Source organism: Salvelinus fontinalis, chromosome 12 (genome assembly GCF_029448725.1).
Source record: "Salvelinus fontinalis isolate EN_2023a chromosome 12, ASM2944872v1, whole genome shotgun sequence".
NCBI lineage: Eukaryota > Metazoa > Chordata > Actinopteri > Salmoniformes > Salmonidae > Salvelinus > Salvelinus fontinalis.
The window spans coordinates 7,769,768-7,792,001 of NC_074676.1; the positions used below are offsets into that span (position 1 = coordinate 7,769,768).

At 43.9% G+C, this 22,234-nt stretch overlaps 2 protein-coding genes across 3 annotated transcripts in view; one reads left to right on the forward strand and one right to left on the reverse strand.

Moving 5' to 3' along the window:
* LOC129866715 (cystic fibrosis transmembrane conductance regulator-like) overlaps positions 1–20,608 on the forward strand; it is a 41,972-nt gene extending 21,364 nt beyond the window's left edge. Inside the window, exons 13-29 of the mRNA XM_055939547.1 lie at positions 1,415–1,509; positions 4,610–4,696; positions 5,079–5,631; positions 6,018–6,278; positions 6,555–6,683; positions 8,084–8,121; positions 8,332–8,618; positions 8,857–8,936; positions 9,022–9,172; positions 11,550–11,777; positions 12,372–12,472; positions 14,770–14,997; positions 15,953–16,108; positions 16,201–16,290; positions 16,964–17,136; positions 18,405–18,510; positions 19,340–20,608. Coding sequence (XP_055795522.1) covers positions 1,415–1,509; positions 4,610–4,696; positions 5,079–5,631; positions 6,018–6,278; positions 6,555–6,683; positions 8,084–8,121; positions 8,332–8,618; positions 8,857–8,936; positions 9,022–9,172; positions 11,550–11,777; positions 12,372–12,472; positions 14,770–14,997; positions 15,953–16,108; positions 16,201–16,290; positions 16,964–17,136; positions 18,405–18,510; positions 19,340–19,555 — 2,979 coding nt within the window. The 3' untranslated portion in view covers positions 19,556–20,608. The remainder of the gene's footprint in view (positions 1–1,414; positions 1,510–4,609; positions 4,697–5,078; positions 5,632–6,017; positions 6,279–6,554; positions 6,684–8,083; positions 8,122–8,331; positions 8,619–8,856; positions 8,937–9,021; positions 9,173–11,549; positions 11,778–12,371; positions 12,473–14,769; positions 14,998–15,952; positions 16,109–16,200; positions 16,291–16,963; positions 17,137–18,404; positions 18,511–19,339) is intronic.
* Positions 20,609–20,869: 261 nt separating this feature from the next.
* cttnbp2 (cortactin binding protein 2) overlaps positions 20,870–22,234 on the reverse strand; it is an 82,441-nt gene continuing 81,076 nt past the window's right edge. The window contains exons 22-23 of one of the 2 annotated variants that reach the window (XM_055939545.1): positions 22,138–22,174; positions 20,870–22,107 (exon numbers count right to left, since the gene is read on the reverse strand). In XM_055939545.1, coding sequence (XP_055795520.1) covers positions 21,815–22,107; positions 22,138–22,174 — 330 coding nt within the window. In that variant the 3' untranslated portion in view covers positions 20,870–21,814. Of the gene's footprint in view, positions 22,175–22,234 lie in introns of both variants that reach the window. The other variant, XM_055939544.1, reaches the window with a different exon arrangement.

Genomic DNA, 22,234 nt, shown 5'->3' on the forward strand with positions numbered 1-22,234 from the left:
CTTAATTCCCAATGCCTTCCATTTGGATAGCAGAAGTAGCTTTTAAAAAGGTAGGAGGTATGACTAAATTAATTCTTTCACATGTTGGTTTACATGTTTCAGACATTTGTGTTTGAAATCATCTAGCATTTAAAGGGCGACTGCACTTCCTGATTTGGCCTCGTTTTAGATTTGATTCATTAAGAAAATGAATGCTAGCGGCCATGACTGAATTCAAACGTGAGTTGGTTTCGGGGTGTGGTTTGATGTGGGTGTCTTGGGTGTGTGTTCGCAGGTGGGAATAGTTAGACAAATTATTTTGCCAATTAGCTTCAGCCAGCTGATGTGCAACCGTGGCAAAGTTGGTTTGACCTGCTCCGGGGCTAGTTAGGGGCCATCAATAAATTATTACACAATATAAATGAGACAATATTTTGTTCACACCTTTTAGTTTTCTCCTTAAATGTTTTCAATATTTGTATATGAGTTTCTACAATTAATATTTTGTTTGAGGTTTTTAAGTCATTGACATTTTAACATATTGTCCCATGTACATTGTGTTATTAACCGATCATCCCTAACTAGTCCCATGGTCAATCCAAATTACCACAGGCGTTATGATCGGGTTGCTTGCAGCTGCACTCCAAATTGATGATTACTTGTGCGCTGCCTGCTGCGGGCATGTGGGCAGACTTGAAACGAACCCAACCTTCATTTACGTTGTGATGCAGTCACGACCACAAGTCTCACAAAACGATATTTTATCAAAAAATCCTATTTAACCTTTGTAGTCAATTTTGACAATAGAGTACATGTTTCTGACTCATATCGATGCCATATTGGCTGTTTTCTGAATGAGAAGTTGTTCTTTAGTGGGCATTTGTGAAGTTTTTCATACTCTTTCGATGTTTCAGTGTATCTTGTTTGGTATGTTTGATGTGGTGGAATTAGACTTTTGAAATTCCACCTTTCTGTCTTTCAGCTACTGTACTTAAAGCCGTAACTGCAGCTTTAAGTACATGTGATTTGATTGCTTTGCAGCTGTATACCAATATGAGATTGGAATTGGATTTGCAAAACTCAGTTGTATAACTGTCACACAGTACTGTAGATCATCTTTTAACCAGGCCCCAGGTTATTTTATTTCACATTTAAACACGGAAAAACTAGGGGATGTTGAACTGACTCAGTGCCCAGTTTGTTAACAACCTTTCAGGAGTAAACGACATAAACGAACTGTTTGTTTATATTTTTGTAGCTGCCATTTCAGTCTGTTATGTCTACTAACACTGAACTTTTCTCTTTGTTTTCCCCGATACATTTACTAGTGCTTTGACATTCCAGCTCCCCTACCTTTCATGTTTCTGTTTTTGTGTGTGGGTGTGCATGTCTATGTCTCAAACATTTATCGAACCCTCCCCTGCTCTCCCCTCAGGATCTGGCCCTGCTGCCGGAGAAAGACAAGACGCCCCTTATGGAGGGAGGGGTGACCCTAAGTGGAGGTCAGAGGGCGAGGATAGGCCTGGCCAGGTACGTACCGGTACACACACGCACGCACGCACGCACACACACACACCACACACAAACACACACACCACACACAAACACACCTGTCTCTCAGCGTGTACGACCTGTGGCAACACTCATTCAACACTGAAGATATATAACCTACGGTACTTGGCAGACCACTGTGGTTGATTTTTATTAAAGTCATTACTCGTGTTATGGCTTTGAAATGCTATAGCACAGAAATGTCAGTGGAATGTGACATAGTACTCTTGAAGGAAGAATGCATCTTGTGGTGTTTTGCCCATGAGACTGCTGTTATGTGTATGCATGGATGGTGTGTATTCCGGTACTTAAGGTACTTTCTAAAATGGAAAGGTCAATGGAATGTGACATGACTACAAGAAAAGGAGAACCGAGCGCACCCCAATTCTCATCGACAGGGCTGTAGTGGAGCAGGTTGAGAGCTTCAAGTTCCTTGGTGTCCACATCACCAACAAGCTATCATGGTCCAAACACACCAAGACAGTCGTGAAGAGGGCACGACAAAGTATATTCCCCCTCAGGAGACTGAAAAGATTCGACATGGGTCCTCAGATCCTCAAAAAGTTATACACCATCGAGAGCATCCTGACTGGTTGCATCACTGCCTGGTATGGCAACTGCTCGGCCTCCGACCGCAAGGCACTACAGAGGGTAGTTCATAACTGGGGCCAAGCTTCCTGCCATCCAGGACCTCTATACCAGGCGGTGTCAGAGGAAGGCCCTAAAAATAGTCAAAGACTCCAGCCACCCTAGTCATAGACTGTTCTCTCTGCTACCGCACAGCAAGCGGTACCGGAGCGCCAACTCTAGGTCCAAGAGGCTTCTAAACAGGCTTCTACCCCCAAGCCATAAGATTCCTGAACAGCTAAACAAACGGCTACCCAGACAATTTGCATTGCCCCACTACAGTACATGTACATATTACCTCAATTACCTTAACCGGTGCCCCCGCATATTGATTGACTCTGTACTGGTACCCCCTGTATATATAGCCTCACAGCTGTTATTTTACTGCTGCTCTTTAATTATTTAACTTAACACTTATTTTTCTTAAAACTGCATTGTTGGTTAAGGGCTTGTAAGTAATCATTTCACTGTAAGGTCTACACTTGTTGTATTCGGCGCATGATTTGATTTTGATACTATTGAAGGCAGAATGCATCTGGTGTTGTTTTGCACACGAGACTGCTGTCATGGGACAGTGTATGTATGCATGGATAGTGCATCCTAATGGTCATAATGCCCTATTAAAAAGATGATTACTACCGAATCAATATTTCATTTTTCATTTGGCTGTTAGTTCAGCTCCTGTAACTGTGGTGTTCTATGATCTGATTTGTTTTATTTCTGTTGCTTCTGCAGCCTCAACCTAACTTCATTACTACACATTACATCTTAATGTAAAGTACCAGTCAAAAGTTTGGACACACCTACAGTACTCATTCAAGTGTTTTTCTTTGTTTTTTTTCTGTGTTGTAGAATAATAGTGAATACATCAAAACTATGAAATAACACCTATGGATTCATGTAGTAACCAAAAAAGTGTGAAACAAATCAAAATATATTTATTTTTGAGATTCTTCAAGTAGCCACCCATTGCCTTGATGCCAGCGTTGCACATTCTTGGCATTCTCTCAACCAGTTTAATGGGGTAGTCACCTGGAATGCATTTCAATTAAAAGGTGTGCCTTCTTAAAAGTCAACTTGTGGAATTTCTTTCCTTTTAAATGCGTTTGAGCCAATCAGTTGTCTTGTGACAATGTAGGGATGGTATACAGAAGATAGCCCTATTTGGTAAAAGACCATGTCCATATTATAGCAAGAACAGCTCAAATAAGCAAAGAGAAAGGACAGTCCATCATTATATTAAGACATGAAGGTCAGCGCTATGATGAAACTGCCTCTCATAAGGACCGTCACAGGAAAGGAAGACCCAAAGTTACCTCTGCTGCAGAGGATAAGCTCATTAGAGTTACCAGCCTCAAATTGCAGCCCAAATAAATGCTTCACAGAGTTCAAGTAAAAGACACATTTTAACATCAACTGTTCAGAGGAGACTGCATGAATCAGGCCTTTATGGTCGAATTGCTGCAAAGAAACCACTACTAAAGGACATCAATGATAAGAAGAGACTTGCTTGGGCCAAGAAACACGAGCAATGGACATTAGACCAGTGGAAATCTGTCCATTGGTCTGATGAGTCCAAATTTGAGATTTTTGGTTGCAACCGCCGTGTCTTTGTGAGACGCAGAGCAGGTGAACGGATGATCTCCGCATGTGTGGTTCCCACCGTGAAGCATGGAGGAGGAGTTGTGACCAGCATGGCCTACACAGCATTCTGCAGCAATATGTCATCCCATTTAGTTTGCGCTTAGTGTTATTGTCATTTGTTTACACAACCTCCAGGCTGTGTAAGGGTTATTTGACCAAGAAGTAAAGTGATGGAGTGCTGCATCAGATGACCTGGCCTCCGCAATCACCTGGCCTCAACTCAATTGAGATGTTTTGGGATGAGTTGAACCGCAGAGTGAAGGAAAAACAGCCAACAAGTGCTCAAGATTGTTGGACAAGCATTCCAGGTGAAGCTGGTTGAGAGAATGCCAAGAGTCTGCAAAGCTGTCATCAAGGCAAAGTCTGGCTACTTTGAAGAATCTCAAATATAAAATATATTTTGGTTTGTTTAACACTTTTTTTAGTTACTATATGTGTTATTTCATAGTTGTGAAATCTTCACTATTATTATATAATGTAGAAAATAGTAAAAATAAAGAAAAACCCTTGAATGAGTAGGTGTGTCCAAACTTATCAATGGTACTGTATATTCCAATGTTCCGACATATTCATTATTTATTGGTTTTATTGTATTGGGTGCCCATTTGCTCCCACTTAACAAAATACATAATTGTCAGTTTGGTTATAATGTCATAGTAAATGTATCACTTAAACTGAGTTGAATCCCACAGGGACTTAACCTCCTCATTTAAAAGCCTATTTAATTTATGACTTTTTTTCCATTCACGTTTCCGTGTGTGTGTGTTTCTCTGTGTGTTTCTCTGTGTGTTTGTGTGGGCTATTATAGAGCTGTGTATAAAGACGCCGACCTCTACCTACTGGATTCACCTTTTACCCACCTGGACATTGTGACTGAGAAAGAGATCTTTGAGAGGTCTGTCTGTGGCTCAACACTGAGGCTTTCATATTGGCCGGGGCCTGGAGGATGGGGGAGGGTTGGTCTGGGCTGGGTGGAATGAGCAGGGTGAATGGTTAAGGAGAGGAGAGAAGGTTAAAGTCAAGGTTGTGTCTTTCTTGTTGTGTTTGACCTCCTGACAACTTGGGTTAGTTGGTGAAACGTTATTTTGGTCGATCAAAGGGCTTTTCATGGGAATGTAACTTCCTGTCTGACATTCATGACCTTTGATCTAATTTCTGATGTTTGTGTTATCAGCATCTTCCCACCCAGAAATGAGGGCAAGCACATGATTGAACAGAAATGCCTAAAGTAAAGTTTGATAAACTAAACTTGGGATACATGTGTTTTCTCCTGCCAGGTGTCTGTGTAAACTGATGTCCTCCAAGACTCGTATCGTGGTCACTAGTAAGCTGGAGCACCTGAAGAGAGCGGACAAGATCCTTCTGCTTCACAACGGCGTGTGTTACTTCTACGGCTCCTTCTCCGAGCTGCAGGCCAAGAGACCAGACTTCAGCTCCCTGCTCCTGGGCCTGGGGGCCTACGACAACATCAACGCCGAACGCCGCAGCTCCATCCTCACCGAGACCCTCCGACGCGTCTCTATCGATGAATCCGCCGTCTTCCGTGGCCCCGAACCCATCCACCAGTCCTTCCGCCAGCCCCCGCCACCGATCATCTGTACAAACAATGGCCCTCAAGCCATCACCGTTGCCGGGGGCGACGGTCTCACAGCAGTGGAAAAACGTAAACAGTCAATTATCCTTAATCCGTTAGCGTCGGCCCGTAAATTCTCCTTCATCGGTACGGGGCCACAGAAAGCCCAGGCTCCTCCACCCGGGTCCACCACTATCGAGGATGCTGTGCGAGAGCTGTCAGAGAGGAAGTTCTCAGTGGTGCCCGAGGACGATCAGGTGAGGCTGCTTCTCTACTTATTTTCTTTGACTGAGGGGAGGTTTCTTGCACACAGATTAAGCTTAGTCCTGGACAAAGCAATGCTTTCAATGGAGAATCTCTGTTGAAAATACTTTTTAGTCCAGGACTAAACTTAATCTGTGTCTGGGAAACCGGCTCAAAGTATTCTTATTGTGCTGTTTTTCTACTGTTTGAGAGGAGAGCTTGCATTTCAAGTAAGCATTTCATTGCACTGTGTACACTACTATGTTGTATCCTGTGCGCTTGACTGATCCATTGATTTGATTGCAGGTGCATCTGCTAAATGAGGTGCATCTGCTAAATGAGGTGCATCTGCTAATAAGCATTTGCTAAATGGCATATATTATATTATTATTTATCATAGATTGAAGAGTCGCTGCCGCGGGGGAACCAGTACCATCATGGCCTGCAGCACCTGAGCGGGCAGCGCCGCCAGTCTGTGCTGCAGTTCATCACCAACGCCCGGGGGGAGGGCAGGAGGGAGCAGCTCCAGACGTCCTTCAGGAAGAAGCTGTCCATCACGCCGCAGTGCGAGCTGGCCTCTGAGCTGGACATCTACGCACGACGCCTGTCCAAAGATAGTGTCTATGACATCAGCGAGGATGTGGACGAGCAGGACATGGAGGTAGGTTCAGTGAAGGGAGCTGGTCGGGTTCAAGGCAGGTTGGATATTCTCCTCTGTAACCGCTGGTCTTCATGAGCACATGGAGGTTAGGGTAAGGGTTAAGTTTAGGGTTAGGGTTAGGGTCAAGGAATAGCCCAGGGTACGTCACAGAAAGTGCACCAGTGTGTGAACCACCTTTTTCAAAACAAAGTTTGAAAAGAGACATTTGAAGATAAAACACAAAGAACAGCCAGGTTTGAGCGTTTCGTTCGACACGCATCTTTTGTCTGTTTGCAGCAATGCTTTGCAGACGAGCGTGAGAACGTGTTCGAGACGACGTCGTGGAACACCTACCTGCGTTACATCTTCACCAACAGGAACCTCGTCTACGTCCTCATCTTCATTTTCCTCGTCTTCGCTGTAGAGGTAAAGAAACGGTAGTAAATGATAGCATGAGATAATCCCTGTCTTGGAGATACTATACTAAACAATAAAAGTACTGTATTAGAGGATATCAGAGTCAGAATCACCTTTTATGCATGATACGGATGTATAAACAATTTACAATGGATAATGTGCAATGGAGTGGAACTATATACTGTATATATATTATATTATGCTACGCCATTGTTGAATACTCGTTTCTGATTTGCTTGAAGGGCATTCTAGATCAGACATTATTTCCCTTTATGATTGATTGGCTGACAGCCATGGTATATCAGACCGTACACCACTGGTATGACAAAACATTTATTTTTACTGCTCTAATTTTGTTGGTAACCAGTTTATAATAGCAATAACGCACCTCGAGGGTTTGTGATATATGGCCAATATTTGACGTACCTTTCTTAGGTGCATATTTAATGAGAAATCACATAATTTGCTAATTTTAATAAAATATTTCTGAAAAATTGTAGTGCAAAAAAGTATTATATCTGTGTCTACATTCAACTGGTAAAAAGTGTAATATGATTAAGGGGAAGAAAATTGCCCTGTTAGAGTGTTGTGCCTGGCCTTAAACAAAACAATACTGTATGAGAGGAAATATTCTATAATAACCCATAACCATACTGTATTAGAGGGAAAATTCTATATTAACCCATAACAATACTGTATTAGAGGGAAGATTCTATATTAACCCATAACAATACTGTATGAGAGGAAATATTCTATAATAACCCATAACCATACTGTATTAGAGGGAAGATTCTATATTAACATAACAATACTGTATTAGAGGGAAGATGCTATATTAACCCATAACAATACTGTATTAGAGGGAAGATTCTATATTAACCCATAACAATACTGTATTAGAGGGAAGATTCTATATTAACCCATAACAATACTGTATTAGAGGGAAGATTCTATATTAACCCATAACAATACTGTATTAGAGGGAAGATGCTATATTAACCCATAACAATACTGTATTAGAAGGAAGATGCTATATTAACCCATAACAATACTGTATTAGAGGGAAGATGCTATATTAACCCATAACAATACTGTATTAGAAGGAAGATGCTATATTTTTAAAACGTTGTTTCTATTGAACATGCCATACAGATAAAGGCATTTTAATTAATTATATGAAGAGTGCCTTGGTCCTCCTTTCTTTTGATGACCAATTCACCCCTTTTACCAAAGAGCACCTTCTGTGTCCCAAAATGTACTATTGTGTACCTTAGTAGCGCTTCCCTTCCTCCTCTTTCTACTACAGGGTCTCTGTTGGATCATAATTGCCTAATTATATTGCCTATTGACAATATAATTACAATGCAAGGTGCCACCCTCAGTCTAACTGTGTTTATCGTGTGTTGTAGGTTGCTGGCTCTGTCCTGGGGATATTTCTTATCACAGAGTAAGTTGTTATCTGTTTTTACGTGTAATATTCATCACAAGGCTCTAGGATGATCAGCCTACAATCAATTGTGAACAAGTAGTATCCACCACAAGACACCAAGATCAGCCTGATAACATATAAACACCCCAATACAAAGTGCAGTACTCAAACAAAAGACCACCATTCAGACACCATTGTAACCATTGTGCTTTCTTCTCTCCCTCCCAGTAAGATCTGGACAGAGGAGGCCAACCCGTCGGCGCCGAACTACGTAGACCAGCAACACGCCAACGCCTCGTCACCCGCCGCCCAAAAGCCAGTCATCGTTACGCCGACCAGTGCCTATTACATCATCTACATCTACGTGGCGACGTCGGAGAGCGTTCTGGCGCTGGGGTTCTTCAGAGGCCTGCCATTGGTCCACACTTTACTGACCGTGTCCAAGAGGCTGCATGAACAGATGCTGACCGCTGTGCTCAGGGCCCCCATGGCCGTACTCAACACTATGAAGACCGGTGAGCGCCGCTGCTGAAACCCCTGGCTTAACCAAGGATTATGTATCAGCTAGAGATACATAGTGTACATGCATCTACCGGTATCTGAACACTTTAATGGCTAAGTTATCAGTCAGTTGTCTACGCAATCTCACAGCCTAAACATCAATCAGTCAGTCTGTCAGCCATTCAGTTAGTCAGTAGGAATACCAGCGCCAGTCAATTCTCCATGCGTGTGTTTTTCTGCCCTGTACTTTAGGTCGGATCATGAACAGGTTCACTAAAGACATGGCCACCATCGACGACATGCTTCCCCTTGCACTGTTTGACCTCATCCAGGTAGGTGACTGGCTGCTCTGCCCGTCTCAGTCTCAATCTATCTCTCTCTCTCTCTCTGTGACTTTTTCATATTCTCTCCCTCTAGTTAACTCTGATCGTGCTGGGTGCCATATTTACTGTGTCCATCATGAGGCCGTACATCTTCATTGCCGCGATCCCATTGGCCGTCATATTCGTGGTTCTGAGGAAGTACTTTCTGCATACGGGACAGCAGCTCAAACAACTGGAGGCTGAGGGTGAGACTGGGAGGGGGATTGGATGGGGCTGTTGACAGATTAACGTGGGGCTGGGGATGGAGAACTCTCAAATACTGGAGGTGTGCGTGATTCGTCTTGATTGGCGAGAAAGACGGGCAGTGTTTACACTTTTGGAACTATTCCAGAAGTTACATTGTACTGTGCAAGTAAGGGTTATACATTCCCCCCTAACCTACATAGTGAGAAAGAAGTGTGTGTGTGTGTGTCCGTGCCGGGGCTTGGGACATTCCGACATTACTCCTCCTGATCCTGTCATTCCGAGTGTGTCGCCGATGGCAACAACAAGGCCTTCCCGCAGCCATGGAGAGCACGAAGGGGTCGGAGTGAAAATCTGATCAGGGATTTCCTCTGGCTCCATCCTGGCATCGCTCTCTCACTGTCCCTCACTGAACACACACGGACTCACTGTCCCCAAAAGGACAAAACTCTTTCCCACTACACAACTAGACAAAACACACAGTTAACCCCGAACGACAACTTTTCGATGACGTAGACACCGATTAAGGCCCCCCGCACCTTTCTGATTAAAAGGGGTTGGATTAAATGCGGAAAACACATTTCAGTTGAATGCATTCAGCTGTGCAAGTGACTAGATATCCCCCTTTCCCTTTCCTTTCCCAAAACACGCACGACTGAACAAAACACCCACATTCTCTGTAACTATTCCTTCCTGGACAAAACGCACAAACACACACAGACTCTCTCCCTGTCCCCTATGGACAAAACACACGCAGATTCTCATGTATGTCTGTCATGTTCTACATTTGTCCTTTATTAGCGGAAAGAGGCCCTTAAAGATCCATATACATCGACGTAGATTCAAATAACACCCCTAAGAAAGAGGGTTTCACTCACCTGTTTGTGATCAAAGCCACTGGAGAGCAGAGAGGCTGTCAGCTTCATTCCTTCCTTCCATTTAGTCAATTTCCTGCCTGTCTGTCCATGTCAGACTGTTACAAGAGATACAGGTGTAGGATCTTAATTTGTATTGTCGTAGCAAATTATCCAGCAGCAACAGAATTTTTACGTTTAGTCCAAAAGGTTGCCTGATTGGTGGTTAGGCTATTAGCTGGTCAAAATGAGGCTACATGAAAAGTGGAATCCTGTTAATATAACCGTGTTCATGTGGGTTTTCAGTGGATTTATGTAAATCACGAAACTGATCTGTATTTCCTACTGTCTGTGCAGGAGAAACGTCAAGGTTAATCTCATAACAAGAGCCTTGGTTTTATACAATGTGGCATGAGAAAATACTGTGTGCTCTTTAACTGTTGTGACACTGTCTCGTATCAATCAAATCAATCACATTTATTTATAAAGCCCTTTTTACATCAGCAGATGTCACAAAGTGCTTATACAGAAACACAGCCTAAAACTCCAAACAGCAACCAATGCACAGTGGCTAGCAAAAACTCCCTACAAAGGCAGAAACCTAGAGAGGAACCAGGCTCTGAGGGGTGGCCAGTCCTCTTCTGGCTGTGCCGGATGGAGATTATAAGAGAACATGGCCATTAAGGCTATATTGTTCCTCAAGATGCTCAAACGTTCATAGATGACCAGCAGGGTCAACTAATAATTACAGTGGTTGTAGAGGGTGCAACAGGTCAGTACAACAGGAGTAAATGTCAGTTGGCTTTTCATAGCCAAGCATTCGGTGGTCGGGACAGCAGGTGCGGTAGAGAGGGAGCGAGAGAGAGAGAGAGCGAGAGAGAGGGCGAGTTGAAAACAGCATGTCCGCGACGAGGTAGCACGTCTGGTGAACAGGTCAAGTTTCCATAGCCGCAGGTAGAACAGTTGAAACTGGAGCAGCAGCAAGTCAAGGTGGACTGGGGACAGCCAGGAGTCATCAGGCCAGGTAATCCTGAGGGTTCATGGTCCAAGGGCTCAGGTCATCCTGGAGGGAAGGGAGAGAGGGAGAGAGAATTAGAGGGAGCATACTTAAGTTCACACAGGACCCCCGGCACATAGAGTTGAAGCATGGTACACTTTTGACTCTTGGTGACTCCTTACATAAACATGCCCCCTCTGAAACAGCAAACTCTGATGTTTTCTAGCTTATGTGGCGTACTGTAAGTCAGGGTTGGGGCCAGGAAGTGAATTGAAATTCCGTCAACAAGTCCACATCAACCATGCGTTTTGGTGAAGAAGTACATAGATATTATGTCGGACCTCCTGTGACTGATTGACTAATGCTTCTGTGTTTCTCTTCTCTCCCCCCTTCCTGCCTCTCTCCATTCGTTATCTCTCTACTTGCCTCCTCTCTTTATCTCTCTCCCCCTTTGATACATTGTTTTTCTTCTTCTACACACTCTTTTTATCTCTCTCTTTCTCATTCTGTCTTTCTCCCTCCTCCCAGCCCGTAGCCCTATATTCTCCCACCTCATCATCTCTCTGAAGGGTCTGTGGACTATACGTGCGTTTGGTCGTCAGTCCTACTTTGAGACGTTGTTCCACAAGGCCCTGAACACCCACACGGCCACCTGGTTCCACTACCTCGCAACGCTGCGATGGTTCCTCTTCCGCTGTGACATCATCTTCGTCTTCTTCTTCTCCGCCGCAGTCTTCATCGCCGTGGGAACCAACCGTGAGTGACACACACAGACAGACAGACAGACGCACACACACACGCACACACACACACCATTTTGACAGCTTACAAATAAGTTTGGGACATAGTTAGGAGATGCAGGTTGCATTGCATGTACACATATTTACTTTAGACCTGCATAAATGCCAGTATGTTTGCATGCACCTGTAGTGTTGTGACAGAGAATGTCTCAATGGACCCCAGTGTTAATGTTGGGAGTGAATTTAGAGGTAATTTGACAGCGTTCACTTTCATTGACATCTGTGCGTTTGTGTGTGTATAACGTCAGGACGCAAATGAAGTGTGCTATTACCAGTGTGTGAGTGCATGCGTGATACTTTGTTTGTGATACTGCTGACTGCCCATTGATAATGTGTGTGACTGCTGACTTCCAATTGATAATGTGTGTGACTGCTCATTGATAATGTGTGTGACTGCTGACTGCCCATTGATAATGTGTGTGATTGCTGACTGCCCATTCATAATGTGTGACTGCTGACTTCCAATTGATAATGTGTGTGACTGCTGACTGCCAAATGGTAATGTGTGTGACTGCTGACTGCCCATTGATAATGTGTGTGTATTCCACAGAGGACAAGCCTGGGGAGATTGGCATCATCGTAGCCTTAGCCATGCTCATCCTTGGGACGTTCCAATGGGCTGTCATTACCAGCATCACTGTGGACGGACTGGTATGTACACACACACACACACAGTTTTGATCAATCATCACTAGCATCACGGCAAATAGACTTGTATTTGCATTCACATACCACATTACCAGTGATCAGTCATCAGTAACACAAGCACACACTCAATGAAATATGAATCTCCTTGGCTTTGCTTGTGCAGGATACTCTACTTGTTTATTTTTCGGTAAGAAGATATTCAGTTCCCCAGTGTGTGTGAGTGCATATCAAATCAAATCAAATGTATTTATATAGCCCTTGTATTTATATAGCCCTTACATCAGCTGATATCTCAAGTGCTGTACAGAAACCCAGCCTAAAACCCCAGACAGCAAGCAATGCAGGTGTAGAAGCACGGTATGTGTACAGTGGGGCAAAAAGTATTTAGTCAGCCACCCATTGTGCAAGTTCTCCCACTTAAAAAGATGAGAGAGGCCTGTAATTTTCATCATAGGTACACTTCAACTATGACAGACAAAATGAGAAGAAAAAAAATCCAGAAAATCCCATTGTAGGATTTTTAATAAATTTATTTGCAAATTATGGTGGAAAATAAGTATTTGGTCAATAACAGAAGTTTATCTCAATACTTTGTTATATACCCTTTGTTGGCAATGACAGAGGTCAAACGTTTTCTGTAAGTCTTCACAAGGTTTTCACACACTTTTGCTGCTTTTTTGGCCCATTCCTTCGTGCAGATCTCCTCTAGAGCAGTGATGTTTTGGGGCTGTTGCTGGGCAACACGGACTTTCAACTCCCTCCAAATATTTTCTATTGGGTTGAGATCTGGAGACTGGCTAGGCCACTCCAGGACCTTGAAATGCTTCTTACGAAGCCACTCCTTCGTTGCCCAGGCGGTGTGTTTGGGATCATTGTCATGCTGAAAGACCCAGCCACGTTTCATCTTCAATGCCCTTGCTGATGGAAGGAGGTTTTCACTCAAAATCTCATGATACATGGCCCCATTCATTCTTTCCTTTACACGGATCAGTCATCCTGGTCCCTTTGCAGAAAAACAGCCCCAAAGCATGATGTTTCCACCCCCATGCTTCACAGTAGGTATGGTGTTCTTTGGATGCAACTCAGCATTCTTTGTCCTCCAAACACGACGAGTTGAGTTTTTACCAAAATGTTCTATTTTGGTTTCATCTGACCATATGACATTCTCCCAATCTTCTTCTGGATCATCCAAATGCTCTCTAGCAAACTTCAGACGGGCCTGGACATGTACTGGCTTAAGCAGGGGGACACGTCTGGCACTGCAGGATTTGAGTCCCTGGCGGCGTAGTGTGTTACTGATGGTAGGCTTTGTTACTTTGGTCCAAGCTCTCTGCAGGTCATTCACTAGGTCCCCCCGTGTGGTTCTGGGATTTTTGCTCACCGTTCTTGTGATCATTTTGACCACACGGGGTGAGATCTTGCGTGGAGCCCCAGATCAAGGGAGATTATCAGTGGTCTTGTATGTCTTCCATTTCCTAATAATTGCTCCCACAGTTGATTTCTTCAAACCAAGCTGCTTACCTATTGCAGATTCAGTCTTCCCAGCCTGGTGGAGGTCTACAATTTTGTTTCTGGTGTCCTTTGACAGCTCTTTGGTCTTGGCCATAGTGGAGTTTGGAGTGTGACTGTTTGAGGTTGTGGACAGGTGTCTTTTATACTGATAACAAGTTCAAACAGGTGCCATTAATACAGGTAACGAGTGGAGGACAGGGGAGCCTCTTAAAGAAGAAGTTACAGGTCTGTGAGAGCCAGAAATCTTGCTTGTTTGTAGGTGACCAAATACTTATTTTCCACCATAATTTGCAAATAAATTCATTAAAAATCCTACAATGTGATTTTCTGGATTTTTTTCCCTAATTTTGTCTGTCATAGTTGAAGTGTACCTATGATGAAAATTACAGGATTCTCTCATCTTTTTAAGGGGGAGAACTTGCACAATTGGTGGCTGACTAAATACTTTTTTGCCCCACTGTATGTATTGTTGTTGTTGAAATGAGCTGTGTTCAGGCTCAGTGATTCTTCTAATCACAGTGCAGGACATGTAGTTCTCCTAGTGCTCACAGAGCGAGAGGAAACATTCACTGTTATTGCCAGACTGACTGACACTACTGTGTGGGAATAGAACTCATTAACCAGGGAGGGGAGCTCACTACTCAAATATACCGTCACACACTGCAGGGTAGTAGGTAACACACATGTACTTATTTACAGATTGTTTGTTATTCTCTCATGACATGTGCACAACACGTACACACAACTCCCTCCTATCTCTCGTATCTCTTTATCCCCTATTCCCCCAGATGCGATCGGTAGACCGGGTCTTCAAGTTCATCGACCTGCCTCAAGAGGAGCCCAGACCCAGCGGTGGAAGTGGTAAAGGAACAGACCTGGTGATCGACAACCCCCACGCCCAAGACTGCTGGCCCAACCAGGGCCACATGGACGTCCAAGGACTGACCGTCAAATACACAGAGGCTGGACGCTCCGTCCTGCAGGACCTCTCCTTCACTGTGGAAGGAGGACAGAGTGTAGGTCACTCTCTGTGTGCGTGCGTGCGGCTGATGAGGGGCTGATGGTCCTGCTCTCAGGCGGGCATTCGGCATATGAATCTCTCTCGGGCTGTTAGGAGGCTAGAGAGACTCAGACTCCCTGTGGTATGTCTTGAGAGGTAATTAGGATAGATACAGCTCCTAGTAACGAGGCCTGAGGGAGACTATCTTAGTGTCAGCACTTTAGCCTACTGCCCTAGCCATTAGCTAAAGCTTCCCGTTAATGGCCTAACTGTCACTGACGCTCTGGCCTGTGGGAGAGTGGTTCTACACAGTGTTTTGGAAGCTACTCTGAAAATATAATTTACCAAGTTACCAATTACTTCTCACTGAAAGAAGTTAAGCTACGCTAAATCTACCCTTAAGAAAAATATAGTTGACTTAACAACAGTTACTTTGAAAAAGTAGTTCACTACATCAAAACTACTTCCTGGAAAATGTGCATATCTAAATCTGAAACGTCATATGCTAACAACCCGAAGAACAGATCTGGAGTCAGATGTAAACAGAACGTGTCATCTATCCTTTTAAGTGAGAATTAGGCAGGTCTGATGCTGAAAAATAAAGGAAATTCTGGCCTATTTCCCCAATATCGTCTCTTATTTTTGTATTTCCAGTAGTTAGCTCTGCAAAAAAAAAAGCAATTAACTACTGAAAACACTACCTAGATTTGAGTTTAGTTGAACTACCACCAAGCTACTGCAAGTTCAATTACTGGTTGAACTACATGTAGTTCACTTCTCCCCATTACTAATTCTACAGTGGTCTCCCGTTCCACATAGTGTTGGTTTATCATGGTAAAAAGGCTGGCTCAAGATCTGTATTCTACATTTTGATCTACATTTTAGGGACATAATCTGAATATTTTGTTGCTTTGTGTCGGTACTGTAGGAGGATATTTTAACCGGGTGGATGTTCATTGCTTTGTGTGTAGGTGGGTGTGTTGGGGAGGACGGGTTCAGGAAAGAGCACCTTGCTCTCTGCCCTCCTGCGGCTGGCCTCTACAGACGGAGAGATCTCCATCGATGGGGTCTCCTGGAACTCTGTCACCCTACAGACCTGGAGGAAAGCCTTCGGCGTGGTGCCACAGGTAAATACCACCCCACAACTAGACTTAGTGCTCAGATGTTCAATGGTATTTGGCTATGGTGAATGTATGCCCATATCTGATTTTCTTGACAGAAAATCTTCATCCTGACTGGTACATTCCGTATGAACCTGGATCCACACGCTCGCTACAGTGACGAGGAACTGTGGCGGGTGGCTGAGGAGGTGAGACACGACATTCACATCGGTCACACTGGTCTCCGGTCTAACCCTAACCCTAGCTTCATGTACACATCCCTGTTCCACCCTAACCCTAGCCTCAACCCTAACCCTAGCTTTATATCCACATCCCGGTTCAACCCTAACTCTAGCCTCAACCACAACAGGTCCCCTCTATCACTGTCCTCCCTCTCTCTTCACCTTTCTCCTGTCTGTCTGTCCGTCCTTCTGTCTGTACACTGCAGAGTCCCGCTTACCCCTTTCCTACCATACTGTAGTAACCTCGTTCTGACATGCTATGCTGATGGTAAGGTGCTGCTGTGTTCGTGTGTGTCAGCAGGGCAGTGACGGTGCCACCATAGCCACACCATACTGGTAGTTGCATAGTAAGCACAGCCAGACGGGAAACAGGAGTCACATGCAAGTCTGCTTCGCTTGACCCTGTGACCATATCTCATGTGAAGTTGCTCTCCTAACGCACGCACTGTATTTGCGTTGGCTTACAATGACGGTGGTAGAACTAACCTGAAATCCACATCAGACTCCATGTCGCCTGTTTTGCCCTGCTAACGGAGGTCCATTGAGTCAGTGCATTTCATTTGATTGGTTGATTGTTTATTTGGTTTGATTGATTGGTTGATTGAGATCCTCCGTGTTTCCGGTTCTATGTGTCGTCCAGGTGGGTCTGAAGTCCGTGATAGAGCAGTTCCCAGACAAGCTGGACTTCCAGCTGGAGGACGGGGGTTACGTCCTGAGTAACGGACACAAGCAGCTCATGTGTCTGGCCCGCTCCATCCTCAGCAAGGCCCGCATACTGCTACTGGACGAACCCAGCTCATTCCTCGACCCCATGTAAGAGGAGAGAGTGAGCGAGAGAAAGCAAGAGAGTGCGTGTTGGATTTGGGGTTGGACATGGAGGATAAGTGTATGTACCAGTGGTGGCTAGTGGCACTTTAAATGAGTAATGGCTGGAACGGATTGAATAGAATGGTCTCCACCACGTCAAACACCTGCTTTCCATGTGTTTGATACTATTCCATTCACTCCATTCCATTAATTATTACGAGCCGTCTCCCTCTCACCAGCCTCCTCTGGTGTGTGTATGAGGCTGTATTTACACAGGCAGCCCAATTCAAATCTTTTGCCAACTATTTGCATATCTGATACCTATCTGATCTTTTCGCTAATGTGTAATCAGAAACGAAAAAACCACACATGGAATCAGATTTTTTTGGGGCTGTGTTTACACAGGCAGCCCAATTGTGATCTTTTCCATGAATTGCTTTTGACCAATCAGGTCAGCTCTTTTGCCAATAGTTGGGCAAAAGATTAGAATTGGGCTGCCTGTGTAAACACAGCCTTTGACTTCCGATTCATACCGTCTCCATACAGTATGTGGATCTGAATCCTGATACAAACCTGATCTTCCATATGCGACCTCTGTCTGGACGCTCAAACAGATTTGTTTGCTCTGAAGTGTTTTTTTGTTGTTGCCCATGACCAGTCATTACAATGACAGCCACCCCTCTGAGGCTGCATCCGTGTGAATGTGCAAATCTGATATGGATCACATGTAAAACAGTGTGGACGTTCAGAAAAAAAGATTGGATATAGAAAGAAAATCAGATTGGGTTCTTATGGTGGCTGTGTAAACACAGCCTAAGTGTCTCGCTACATATGGTGACAATTCCAGGACTTACTGTAAGTCTTTGACTGTGTGTGTTTGCACAGAATGGGTGTAACCACACGTAAAGACGCAGGTCTTTAAGCTAAATGGTGCCTGTCATGAGTGAATTAGTGGTGGTTGATGACACTGGTCTACTTCAGAGTAATCTTAGCAGTAAGTGCACATTGGGGAAGTTAGAGTGGAAGGAGTTTGTACGTAAAGGGAGAATGAGAGACGGCGTGTGTGTGTGTGTGTGTGTGTGTGTGTGTGTGTGTGTGTGTGTGTGTGTGTGTGTGTGTGTGTGTGTGTGTGTGTGTGTGTGTGTGTGTGTGTGTGTGTATATATGCAGGCCTATTGTTAAACTCTCTGGTTAATTGAGTGTACTCTGGTTTGTGTATGGTTGACTGAAGAACGTTGTCTGATGGTTGTGTTTTGGTTTGTTTCTGGTTCACAGAACATTGCAGGTCCTGAGGAAGACGCTGAAACAGTCGTTCTCCAACTGTACAGTCATACTGTCAGAACACAGAGTGGAACCACTGCTGGAGTGCCAGTCCTTCCTGGTTAGCGTGCACACACACACACCTATCTCCCTTTAAGCATTGGGTTACCCTTTGTTAACCGCCTATCTCTTCTATTAAAATCATTTAGGGCTCTATTAGCAAATACTGCATTCACGGTATAGTCTGCTCAATAGGAAATGACCTTTACATACATTCTTCAGCGATACAGATTGAATAGAGCAGTGTTTCCCAAACCTGGTCCTCCAGCACCCCCAACGGTACCCATTTTTATTGGAACCCTGGACAAGCACACCTGATTCAACTTGTCAACTAATCCTCAAGCCCTCAATAGGTTGAATGAGGTGTGTTTGTCCAGGGCTACCGTGAAAATGTGTTCTGGTGAGGGTACTAGAGGAGGACCAGGGTTGGGGAACACTGGATAGTGCCCTTGGTATTTCCCTGTTGGAGTTGGAAGTGAGAATAGAGCACCAGCTTAAAAAAATAAATATCCTCCATTTCAGATCTTCTATCAGTGCATCCCCATTTGTTAGCCTCACCGTAAAAAACACATTTGATTTACAGTGTCCCATGACTCATGGCATGGTGTCGGCTGTGCGTGTTGGTACACGCTCCCTGTACAAGTGACCTGTGTTTGTGTTCACACAAGCAGATAGCGTGACAATGCAGGCACAGTGGCATGATGCTGGGTGCTTGACACTGGAGCATCTTCAACATGTCATTCTATCCGTATTACACAACCTAGTGTCATTTTAACCCTTCGTTGTACCAAATCGTCCGTTTTACTGTGGTTTGCATAGGTTTGAGTGAAACAAGAGTTGAGTTTAACCCACTGAGCTATTGGAACCAACCAACTCATCTCTCCCTCCAGATGATCGAGGGCAGTTCTATGAAGAGGTATGACTCCATTCAGAAGCTGTTGAATGGGACCAGCCACCTGAAGCAGGCCATGAGTGCTGCTGAGCGCCTCAAACTCTTCCCCCTGCACCGCCTCAACTCCAGCAAGCGACCCCCTCAATCCCAGCAGCCCAAGATCACCGCCCTGCAGGAGGTGGCTGAGGACGAGGTCCAGAACACGCATCTTTAAGGAGCCCCGGATTAACTGGACGCCATTTTGTCTACTGGAATGCTCTTTCTCGATGAAACTCTCCTCGTTGCCTTGCATCCTCTCTCCTCGACTCCTTGTCAAAACACATTGGAAAAGTAGGCCTGAGGAGGGACCTTGAACTTTCTCCTCCGATATGGTTGAGGAGGCAAGGAGATAGGTTGCAAGGAATCGTGGAAAGATGCGCTGCTGACTCATCCAAGTGCCTCTAGTCTAGATGATAAGAGTGTGAATGTGAGATGTGTTCGGTCCTTATTGGTACACGCAGGGCTCTGTTCAATCAAAAGACACCATCCTGGTGTTTCCAGAGTGAGATTTGTTTCACTTTGAAAACATTGGAATGCCAGTTTTGTTTGAGTATATAAGGCCACACTTTTTAAGCAAGATTGTAAGAAGCATACTCAAAAGCTGCCTGTAAATACAGAGTAGGATGACATTGATCTGAGGTCAGTTTTGTTTCCCTCCCAATGGTTGTTAGGAGTTGGAAGGAAAAGTGTGCCGCAGGGCAACTTATATTCAAAGCTATAAATACACAAAACAGGAATGAATGGTGGGTGATGCTATGGACAAGTGTTTCTATTTGTATGCACTTTAAAGAAACCAGAGGCACTTTTTCATGGTAGGTTAATAGCAAGGAAAATAAATTATCAAATGCTGCATTCATTTTTTTTTTTAATGCTTTTTCAAATGTGATTTGTCAAGCTCCCTCTTGTACTTCTGGAATTTAAATATTTTTGTGTCCTTTCTGGTCTTTTTATTTGGCACATTGCTCCTTAGTGATATTAGACAACAGTTTTTATAACGATACGATAAAATATGGTACCGTGGTTACTGGTTAGACACCTTGAAATGTAACCGACTACAGCCAATTTTTTTGTGTAAGAAAAGCTCTTTCTTATTCATCGGAAAGAGACGCAGGTCCAAAAATGTATAAATTGTTTTGTTTTCCCATTAGAATATTCTGATTTCAAATAATTATATTTCCTGTAAAACGATTTTGATAAAAGACAAGGTCATTGGTAAGACAGTGTTTCTCAACTCCTGTCCTGAAGACCCCCTGTAAATGCAGGTGGTTTTCAATTCGAAAAATGTCTCTCATTAACTTGACCCAAGTTATAGAGAATTACACCTGCATTCTTAGAAGTGTTACCGCCTTCCCTTAGAAATTGTTTGTGAAGCCTCTATGTAGTGCTTCATAGTGCATTCATAAGCTGTTTGTTTTACATTCTCAGTTGAAGGTCCTACATACTGTACCCAGGCCAGTGGTCTGGTGTAAGAAGACATGAGGTGGACTGGTGGGGTTAACAGTGCAGTTTTAATGGTTGTTCTTAAAGGAAGCAGGACATTACTTCAGACAGCGATCATACAGATCAACACCAAAGGTTGACTAAAATATCTCCTGTACATTTATCAACAATGGCCATTCAAAATAACACTTTTCATTAAAAAAAAAAAAACACGTTGAACAAAATAAAGCGAACAAACCATGCCGCTTTGAAATTTGTATCAGGCTCCACCTAGTGTATGGATTAATCGAACCATGACTCGTGGGCAGAATTGTGGGTAGTTTAAAGTATTTATTTATGGCTTACCGTCAAAAGCAAAAAAATGTCCTGTGTTTGCAATTCCATGTACTTATTGCCACATTCCATTCACTTTGAAACAAGTGAAAAGTTATGAACCAAATTCACATATTATTATCATTACAAACATATGTACATGTTTTTTTTTCTTCAGCTTTTGTTTTTGAGGTCTTACTGTACAAGCATAATACCACATACACCAATCTATATACCATTAAAGTTACTAATTCTTATTTACAAATATTTGGTAAAACCCTGATTAATTTCAACAGTATTTAAACCAACCTTGCAACTATTTAAACATAAAACACTTGAATATTAGAAAATACCTAATTGCAAAAACAACCTGCCTGCTTCTTTTCTTTGATCCAAAACACTTTCACCGCAAAAGGTAAATCCTGTCTTCTTTTTCTTCTGACACAATTCCCTGCGAAATGTCTCTTTTTTTTTTTTAAATTGATTTTTTTGACTTTTTCAATACTGTATAATATCATAAAACTATGGTCCCCAAGTACACAATTGTTATACAGTTTAACAAGTACGGATAACAAGTACAAATACTAAAAGGCCGTGGTAAACCTAACTACAACATGGAGGGATATAACAGCGGAGAGGTGGGAGGAAAGGAAGGTGGGTGGACGAGGAGGAAGTTCATCTACTACTTCATGTTGTTGTTGTTTTCATGCAGGTCTTGGTGTAGGATCCAAATGTCCTCGTGTTGTTGGTTGTTCTCGTTGACGTTGTTGTTGTTGTTGTGTCTGGTTGGGGCCTGCCTTGTTTTGCTGCTGCTTGGTTCAGTTCTGGTCGCGTTGCGGTTAGCGGACATAGTGGGTGTTCGTGGTGCAGTACTGCTGCTGTTGGCTCGTGGCTGCGGCCCCCTGCTGCTGGGGACGGGGAGCTGAGATTTGGGCCGGGACGCTGATCGCCTCTCGTTGCTAGGGGCGGGGCTGCCTGGGGCGGGGCTGCCTTGGGCGGGGCTGCCTGGGGCGGGGCTGGGAGTGGAGTGGCGGCTGCCGGTCTGTAAAGGGGGAGACAGACAGACGGTTGGGAAACACTTGCTCATCTCGCTACTGGGGGA